Below are 10,273 nucleotides of genomic sequence, written 5' to 3'. Positions count from 1 at the left end.
TCAGTCAATTAAATTGTATTTTATTGCAGTGCTTTATCTCTGTGTATGAAGAAAAGCATGTTCAATTCTATCTCTAATGACCTGTATATAAGTAACAAAAACTAACTGTTCTTTTTTTTATCTAGTCAGTCAGTTTTGCAGTACAAACATCAGTCTTTGTTGTAGTTGGGCAGCAATGTTGCTTCTTGTTGAGTGGTTATTGCCTTGATCCCTTACATAATATACACTTATGGCATGTTCCAGACACCCTTTTCCAGTGGTCTCATTGTACATTTACATACAGTAAATAAATTGTTGAGGGTCAAGGGTCTTGTTCAAGGGCTCAGGAGCAGCCTGAGATTTGGCCTCATGATCTTCCAATAAGCAGTTCTTTAATACCCAAACACTTAATATTTACAGCAGCAGCTGTTAATGTAATTAGCCTGGCCTGACAAAACTGAAGCCTACATTTATTAACTTGTTAGCTGTATATAGTAAATGGCTATAAAATCTGTCCTGTTTTTGTACAGAAAAGAATGAAAAGTAATTGCTTGGTGCATTGTTAAGGCCAGAGAAAACACCCAGATGAGCACACATAGTTCGGAGTGGAAACGAATGTTTACAAATCGAAAATAGTTAATGCACTGTCTAGACTTTAGGTGTAATGTTTGTCTGTATAAAGGGTTTCTTTTAATTTTTTTCACAGCTCCCCACAAGTTTGGCTTATTATTTTATATAATATTGTCAGCAGAGAGCAACCTGATGTATTTCATATTAAAACTTTTAGAGCTTTTGCTTTTCACAGTCAGATATTTTGCCTCTAACCCTCCAATTCTTCACATCTTTAGTAGTACAGAATATCTAGTAGTACCCATGTTTGTTATTCAGCTTTTTACTATGAATTAAATGACTGCATAGCACAGGCATAGTAGGAGTATTGTATTTCCTTAACCCTAAAGATTAAAAAAGGTGGTTTAAAAGAAAATCACAAGACTTACTAACAGAAAAATCAACATAGTCAAATTGAAACTTGTGTGTTTACTTTTACTTCTCTAATTTTTTTAGAATCAATTACAGTTGGTCATTTTATATCAAACCAAAAGAAAAAAAAAAGGTGGGCAAACAAGCCCTGTAAGTGTGCAAAATTATTGTCTTAAGAAATTTTGGGCTGATGCATTCTGTCAGTGGACATGAAGTCTTGCAGTTGTACTGTTCACAGTTTAGCAAATTAATAGGGTACTCAGCTGACTCAGCTAGACGTTTCTGACAGTGGTTTGCTTGTAAGAACATTAACCATGCACAGCGCTTTGGTTGATGATCTGTCCATCTGTGCAAAAACTATATAGCATCTTCAAAGTCTATGACCTCCACACAAAACAGTTTGCTACAAACTGTTGTGTGCATCTTACCCTTCTGACAAATAAAGCTTGTGAATAAAGCAGTGGGGAAATTATGAACCATTTTTTAAAATGTTATAACAATGTTTTCTATGATAATACATATAGAGGCAAGGTTCTAAAACGGACTACTGAACACATACGGTATTTTACATAAATAAAAATAAGACAGTGTTACAGGTGTACAGTAGAAGAGGATTAGAGAGATTGAGATCTAAAGACTGTGAGAGAGAGCAGAGTGAATCTTTCGCAATGTTCTCAGTTCATGTCAAAGTTTTAGATTATGGTTTGTTGTTCGTGAAAGCATTAATTAAGCTGTCTTAAATTGTCCTTTTTTCCACCAATGAAGCTTATAGAGCCATCATCAGAAACCAACTGCAGAAAGCAGAGTAGAAACTCTCAACCATTTTTTTAGGTTTTAACAAATGTTTTATGTGATAAACCATATCTATAAATGCAATACAAGTTTAATTGTTAGGATTTTTTTATTTATTTAGTATTTTCTGACTTGTTGGGTGCAGGAGTTTTAGTTCAGGAGTTCAGATGTTTGGACTAAAAATCTAAAGGATTTTAGATATACAAGTAAATATATAAAATAATATAGTTTGCCATTAGCTGCAGTCATTAATTGTTCTTTTTTTGTAGTCTTAGCATCACATAAACCATTTTTTAGGGCCAAAATCATCAGTGTAAAAAATATATAAGTAAAGCCAACATTATATTACCAAGGCTGATTATGGATAATGCCTAGGCTAAGAATAATGTGTTATTGAAAAATGTATGTCACATGTTAGAGTAACCTCCAGGACCCACACTTAGGCCGAATATTTTATCCAGTTCTTAGAAAGCTTATTGTATCAGTGTGTTTTTTTAATTTACGTCATAGTGCAAACCTAACTTCATGCATTTCAAATCCATAACTGTAAACTAACCTTATCATGAGAAACAGTAATGTGCTTTTACATTTGAAAATGTCAAACCTTTTTAATGCAAGAAAGTTCGGGTGATATATTTACACATTTGATGTATTTAGGGATGATTTCTATGCAAAACAAAATGAATATATCCGCCAGACAAAGTTCTAAATAGGGCTATTGCTATTGAATACATGCAACATATTTGCATAAATAAAAATGTGATTCAGCTGCAGAGAAAAAAAAGATTACAGAGAGAGAGAGAGAGAGAGAGAGAGAGAGCGAGAGAGAGAGAGAGAGAGAGAGAGAGAGAGAGAGAGAGAGAGAGAGAGAGAGAGAGAGAGCGAGAGTAGAGAGATAAATGTAGGGTTAAAGCATTAGTAAATACAGATAAAACTAAATCAACAGACCAACAAACATTTCATTGAAAGAGAATCAGGTAGTTTTAAAATAAAGACAGTGTTCAAATTCTAAAATGAAAATTGGATTATGGTACTTGCACATTAGAAACTTAGCAGGCATCAGTATATTATCTCAGCAGGTGGATGATATTGAGATGTCAAATTTAAGCCCAGCAGGCAGCTGAATGAGAAGGAGAGCTTTGGGGGATTTTATAGGGGAATAATTTCTGTGATCTCTTGTCTATAAAGATGCATCTTCTAAAAATATTTAATTAAATATTAATTTTCTTTTTTTTTATGAACACTGAAATGCAACTGATGATAATTTCATAATTTTTACTTTATGCAAGTATTACTTGAATAATATATATATTTGAGTTAATAGTAAAATTTCCATGTACCTTTATGCTATTTACACTGATTAGCCATAATATTAAAACAGGTAAAAAAAAAAAAAAAAAAAAAAAAACAACAGCAACAACAACAAAACATTAATTACATTTACCCAGCAATCAACTTTTTTCTACTGTACTGGGCATTTTTGACATAAATTAAATTTAATTCAAGTCAATTCATTTTTATTTGTATAGCACTATTAACAATAGACATTGTCTCAAAGCAGATTGTGCTTCTGTGTCTGAGACCCAAACACTAATTAGAATGCTGTTCCATAACTGTGGGGCTTTGTAAGAGAAAGCTCTGGCCTTCATTATATACTGTATAGTCTTCATTATTTGAGGTACCAACAAATAGTCTGCACCTTTTGATCCAAGTGGATGTGGGGATCATAATGTTACAGAAGTTCACTCAGATACTGTGACACTGTTAAGTGCTGCATACGTCAGTAGTAGTATTTTTTTATCAATGCAGATTTAATTGGGATCCAGTGTAGACTGATTAAAACAAGGGTGATGTGGTCATATTTTGTAGATCTAGTAAGGACTCTTGATGCTGCGTTCTGGACTAACTGAAGCTTATTTATGCACTTACTCAAACATCCAGACGGTAAAGCCCTACAATTGTCAAATCTAGATGTAACAAAAGCATGACCTAGTTTTTCTGCATCCTGTAACGACATCATATTTCAAATTTTAGCAATATTTCCAAGGTAAAAGAAGGCTGTCCTGGTCATGCTATTTACATGATAACTTTTCTAGAATCTTGGAGATAAAGGAGAGGTTTGATATTGGCCTTCAGCTGACAAGGGTCAAGGTCAGGTCATGACCTTGATTTTCAAGCTTTGGGATGTAAAATATTTTGTTAGTTAATATTTTAATATGGTATCCAGAATACAAATGTCCACACCGTGGAACATACACATTGCCTAAACATTTGTGATTCCGTAACTTACTTGGTTAACAAGCAAGTGATGCCATGTGGATTTCACAAATTTACCCACCATTCCACATGTCCGTGTTGGTACTGGTTTTCCGTTTCTGTTGTAGGATTATATATATATATATATATATATTTCATTTCATTTTCTCCCGCTTATCTGTAATTCGGGTCGCGGGGGCAGCAGTCTAAGCAGATTCCCCAGACACTTCTCCGTGTCCAGGGATCGGGCTGTCAAGGCCCCCGCCTTCGACTGCTGCTCAATCTTCTCAGCACCGGTCCCTTACGGTCCCTCCTGCAGGTGGTGAGCCCACGGGAAGGCGGCCCCACGTCGCTCTGACGTCACAGTCCTTGATTTATTTTTCTCGTAAGGGTCCCCTGGAGCATAGAGGGTTAAGGGCCTTGCTCAAGGGCCCAAGAGTGGCAGCTTGGCGATACCGGGGCTTGAACCCCCAACCTTCCGATCGGTAACCCAGCGCCTTAACCGCTGGAGCCACCACTCCCCCTATATATATATATAGTGGTGTTTTCCCCACACTAGGCTATAATAATGTCACAAGTCAATGTTGCTACACTTTTGTGAGTAAGGGTTTTTTTTTTATTTATTTACCCATAAGGCTCTTATTGGCTGAAACATACAGTATTGGAATCTGCCATGATGCCTTGATGCAGTTATCCTCACCAAGCTGTTTGCTTTGATGTATTGCCATTATCCCATATTTTCCTGTGATACAAGGGTGTATGGGCATTGCCTACTGCCCATCAGGTATGAGTTCATATGTCCTACTGGCATGTTGGGCAAACCACAATTAAGCTGTGAAGTGCTGAATTGTCCCCTTTCATTTTTATAGGGATGAATTGTTACAATTCTGAGTAAAATTCTGTAACGGTATGGTGTAGGTTGTGACCTACTTCATACCAGCTATGAGTAGACATGTCATACATGCATGTTGAACACTTATCGGCCAAACTGTGACACCTGTGTTTTTGTTTTTTTCCGTATTTGACTAGCAGTGGCAAATGTCAATGGGTGGGATATATTAAGTAGCAAGTGAGTAACAGTCAGTTCTTAAACTAATATAGTCAGAAAAAAATAAGCAAGTGTAAGAATCTAAGCAAGTTCAAATTTTGATGGTTAAACCATGGGGCCAGAACATGTTTAAAGTGGCTGATATGCAGAGGTTAGTACCTACCAAAAGTAGTTCAAGAAACCAGACAACCTTCTTCCTTTGTTCTAAGGTCCATTTCTGACACTTACATGTCTATTGTACTGTGACCAATCTGAGGCTACCTGTCAACAGGTTCAGCCACAGACTAGTCAAAGTACCCATGCTGACCAGTGTCCACCACCAAATGTAGACAAAAAGCATGTAAACATCATGATTGGATGAATAGAAAATTTGGTGGCTTGTCCCATTTTGCAACTTACAGGAATCTCTAGCTAACATTGTGGTGCCTGTTTCCATCACACCTTCAGAAGTCTTCAAAATTCTATTCTTCAATTGATCAGAGACGTTTTCGGTGGTTTTCCTTTGTGCACTGGGGCATTATTATGCTGGAACAGGTTTGGATCTCCAAGTTCAAGTAAACAAAGATTTAAATCTAGCACATTCAAAGACATTCAATACTTTGTGGTAACAGTTTGTGGAAGAACCACATATGGCTGGAAAGGCAGCTTGTTAAAGGTGTGGTTAGGTGTAATATTTCAATTGATTGACCGGTTTCACAAGTGTGCAGTACAGCACCTTGAAATGCTTGAAAACTTGTCACAGGCTTGAAATGTACTTGTTATTTTAATGTTGGAAATATCCTGACACATCACGGTTCTCAGGTTTTATTTGGAAAGAAATCGATTTATTGTTGTTATTGGTTTTTTTTTGCAAAAAATAAATCACAAAGTCAAATCCAGAAATATCTCAATTATCAAATCAAATGAGTACCTAGTCGATATTTCTGAATTAATTCACTGGTAGGATCTTGTGCCGTTCTATTGATACAGAATAGGGAATCCCATTGAAAACATAAATCCCCCTTTATTAGAATATGGAAACGCATTCAGACCCCATTGGCTGAATTTTCCATTTCAGGGAGAGCTGGGAAGCGAAGACGATGTTGCCAGGTGCAGTTTTTAACGTGTATTTGCTAACCATTTCAGTTGTCATCTTCTGTTCTTTTTTCAATATATAATTATATGTATATATTTTATTACACAAACCAACATCATGTTATATTCCGGGTGACTACTACTGTTCAATTCTTCCCGTTAAGTGTGATATTTATTATGAATACCTGGCAACCCTATATGCACTTGCACTTAAACTAAGGAGCGCAACTAAGGAGGACATCATGTAAATGACATCTGGACATCATTTAAGGCTGTCTGTCGAGCGGACCTTTTGTCGGAAATAAGGACATGGGACGGGATCTTTTTTTGTTCTTGGCGGCGATGCACTGCTGGGTCTGTGCAGCTGGTAATGCGAGTTACATATTTAATATATGTGTTTGTTTGAGTGTAGAAAAATATACTTGACAAATTTCAGATGCGCTACTGTGGGATTTTTAGAATCTCTGAACTGGAATTTGACTTGTGATACTGCAGGGAAAACTTTCCCAACGTTTTTAACCTTTAAGTGTTTTAACATCTTTAGATCCGTTTCTGCCTGTTTTTATAAAAAAAAAAAAAATAACAATAATAATAATAATATTAATAATATTAATAATTTTAATTTGTGAAACCAGACAAATAATTCCAAATATCCTGCTAAATTGACCTGCACAATTACTCTGATTAGATTTTTTTTTTTAATCAACCATCTACCATTTGCAGATGACTGGACCCATGCATATGCTGAAGACCAGCTCTTTAAAAGGCTCTTTAGTACCTACAATAAGTGGTCCAGACCAGTGCAGAATATTACTGATGTAGTAATTGTCAAGTTCGGCCTCTCAATTGCTCAGCTGATTGATGTGGTATGTCTTTTTGTCTTTCCCCTACACACTTACAACATAGACAAAAACAGAAAATTGCAATTCAGGCTGTTTACATTTTAATGGAACGTTGTTCACATTCAACAGATCGCTGGTTAAAAAAGAGTTTATTCAGAGTTTAATACAGTGATATAAGTCTCATTAATAGTTTTTTTTTTTTTTATTTACCTTTGAGTATAATTACTCTGATTCTGTTGCTTTTTGGCAGGATGAGAAAAATCAGATGATGACGACAAATGTATGGCTGAAGCAGGTGATGCATTTCATCTACGACTGTGCAATTTAAGTGTTTTGCTGTTTTTGTTTGTTTTATACACGTAATATATAGAAGCTGGTGGCAAGACTCCTCATATTTTTTGACTTCATTAAAAAAATGTTTTCATGTTTTGCTATGAGATATAACAAATAGATATGATATATATATATATATATATATATATATATATATATATATATATATATAAAAAAAAGATTTACATATCGTTTATATATGATGTGTTTTTAACTGCAGGAATGGAACGACTATAAACTGCGCTGGGAGCCCTCCGATTATGACAATGTAACATCCATCAGGGTCCCATCAGAGTTGATCTGGGTACCAGACATTGTCCTGTATAATAAGTAAGTCCGATTTACTCTTTAGATGTGCTGCAACATTGAAACATTCAGTGTAGGAAGCATATCTCAGTGAAATGAGTTATGTCACCAAAAAAAAGAGGTATATATTTTGACAAGTTCGATATATACCTAACATTGTTATAATGATTGAAAGTGTCCTTTTATTGTTCTAGTTAGTATGGGTCTTGAAATATATATCTTTATATCGGTATTCATATGCCTTTTCTTCTCTGGAACAATGGTGTGTAAAATTAAACAGACAAGTCGTGGAATAACACTTTTGTAGTTATTAAAGCAACTAATGAAACATTAAATGGCATGCCTATTTGTGGAACCACAGGCTTTATCTGTGAAGCAGATCTGCTGTCTTATTAAAAATAGAAGAATTAATGTCCTGTTACATCAGATACCAGAAGCAACTTCTGCTGCAACCACAGTGCATAGAGTACTATCTAATTAGAATCGCATAGATGAAAGAGGCACTAATAAATATAAGAGATAAGAAATATTCAATTAATCTGATGTTAAGGAGATTGAAATGTTAATTATGAAAGGCACATTACATTTTATTTTTGCATGTTTAATTAATTAATACATTCAGGTATAATAACTTGCACACCCAGTCCTGGGTAACAGTTATTAATGCTGATGTTCTCTCATAGTGCAGATGGTGAGTTTGCTGTAACTCACATGACCAAAGCCCACCTGTTCTACACAGGGAAGGTGCGTTGGGTGCCGCCAGCCATCTACAAGAGCTCGTGCAGCATTGATGTCACGTTCTTCCCCTTTGATCAGCAAAACTGCAAAATGAAGTTTGGCTCTTGGACATATGACAAAGCCAAAATTGACCTGGAGCGCATCGAAAAAACTGTGGACCTGAAGGATTACTGGGAGAGTGGGGAGTGGGCCATAGTGAATGCTGTCGGCACATACAACACCAAAAAATATGACTGCTGTCATGAAATTTACCCAGATATCACCTATTTCTTCATCATTCGTCGCCTTCCTCTATTCTACACAATTAACCTTATCATCCCCTGCCTGCTTATCTCCTGCCTGACCGTGCTGGTTTTTTACCTGCCTTCAGACTGTGGGGAGAAGATCACACTGTGTATATCCGTCCTACTTTCCCTGACGGTCTTCCTCCTGCTCATTACTGAGATAATTCCGTCCACCTCTCTGGTCATCCCCCTCATTGGAGAGTACCTGCTCTTCACTATGATTTTTGTAACTCTCTCCATCGTCATCACTGTGTTTGTACTGAACGTGCACCACCGCTCTCCCAGTACTCACAAGATGCCATGCTGGGTTCAGTCTGTATTCTTGGGATTTATCCCACGTTTTCTCTTTATGAAGCGTCCAGAGCCTGGGCAGACACGTCACCAGCAACAAGAAAAGAGACATGCTCCAAGTCAGTGCTCTAATCTCAGCACCTCTAAAAGTTGGCTGCAGCAGGAGACAGATGTGGATGTGGGTGTACTCTGGAATAAAAAGGGCAATGCGGCCTGTTCATTCTCTCCTGCTACATCTTTAAACTTGTCTGACTCTGAGAACTCACTGAAAAAGTGTGACATGCAACAGCAAGGACAAAGGATAACGCTCATTCAACGACCTGCCAACCTGAGCCATCTGGAGTCTGGGTCGAGACTGCCGTGCTCCCCAGGTCTACTACAGGCCTTGGAGGGAGTGCAATACATTGCAGATTACTTGCATGTTGAGGACACAGACTTCTCCGTAAGTAAATCTTGAATGCTTACCCATGTCATGTTTTTGTATGAGGTTGTGTTGAAACTGCTTAGTAAATTGACTTCTGGTTTTCCCAACACAACTCAGGTAATTATTATTATAGATATGGGGCTGCACATTGTTGCAGCATGTACTGGATTGTTGCTGCCTCACAGCTCCAGGATCTCAGATTCTCAGAATCCTGAGTTCCGGGTTACTGTCTATGTAAGGTTTTGCATGTTCCTCCCTGACATATGACTAAAATCATGACAATGACCAGGATAAAGCAATTACTGAAGCCGAATGATTGAATGTTAGATGTGTTTAAACAGGAAAACTACGTTGAAAATAATTGTGAAAACATTTTACAGATGTTCTATTTCTCTTTTATACTAAGACCTTTTCAGTCTGTGCAGATTGTTCTTTTTTTGTTATTTATTACATTCAATCCACAATAGTTAATTAAAGTTTTATAGAAATCAGCTATTGTTTGCTAATGTATCTGAATTGCTTCATAAATATTTACATTCTCTTCCACATCCAATGCCTCTCTGAAAGCCTCTTCATCATTCTTAGCCTTTCACATATTACCCAGTTGGAATCAGCCTTGTGGTTTGTGTCCTGTCATAGGTCAAGGAGGACTGGAAATATGTAGCAATGGTGATTGACCGCATCTTCCTCTGGATGTTCATCATTGTATGCCTGCTGGGGACAGTTGGCCTCTTCTTGCCTCCCTGGCTCTCGGGGATGATCTAGCTGCTTGCCATGGGCTTACTGATAAAGACATCAGGTCTCTGAGCAATGTTCAACCTGTACAACTGGGCCAAGACCTGCCCTAGAGATGACTGCATTTTAAAAGAGAAGAACAAGAATTTTTTTTCGTGCTTTTTTTTACTTTTGATTCGGCTGTTGCTTT

At 36.9% G+C, this 10,273-nt stretch overlaps 1 protein-coding gene across 1 annotated transcript; it reads left to right on the top strand.

Annotated features, from left to right (window-relative positions):
• The first annotated feature begins 6,364 nt into the window (after positions 1-6,364).
• Positions 6,365-10,241, top strand: chrna2a (cholinergic receptor, nicotinic, alpha 2a (neuronal)). The gene is made up of 6 exons (XM_083544150.1): positions 6,365-6,497; positions 6,854-6,996; positions 7,223-7,267; positions 7,526-7,635; positions 8,295-9,366; positions 9,988-10,241. The coding sequence occupies exons 1-6, from the start codon at positions 6,440-6,442 to the stop codon at positions 10,111-10,113; spliced, it is 1,554 nt and encodes a 517-aa protein (XP_083400276.1). The 5' UTR covers positions 6,365-6,439; the 3' UTR covers positions 10,114-10,241.
• The last annotated feature ends 32 nt before the right edge of the window (positions 10,242-10,273 follow it).

This window comes from Silurus aristotelis (genome assembly GCF_946808225.1).
Source record: "Silurus aristotelis genome assembly, chromosome: 6".
In the NCBI taxonomy this organism is placed as follows: domain Eukaryota; kingdom Metazoa; phylum Chordata; class Actinopteri; order Siluriformes; family Siluridae; genus Silurus; species Silurus aristotelis.
Note: the sequence above shows the minus strand (reverse complement) of the source record. Positions and strands in the feature narration are given on the sequence as shown.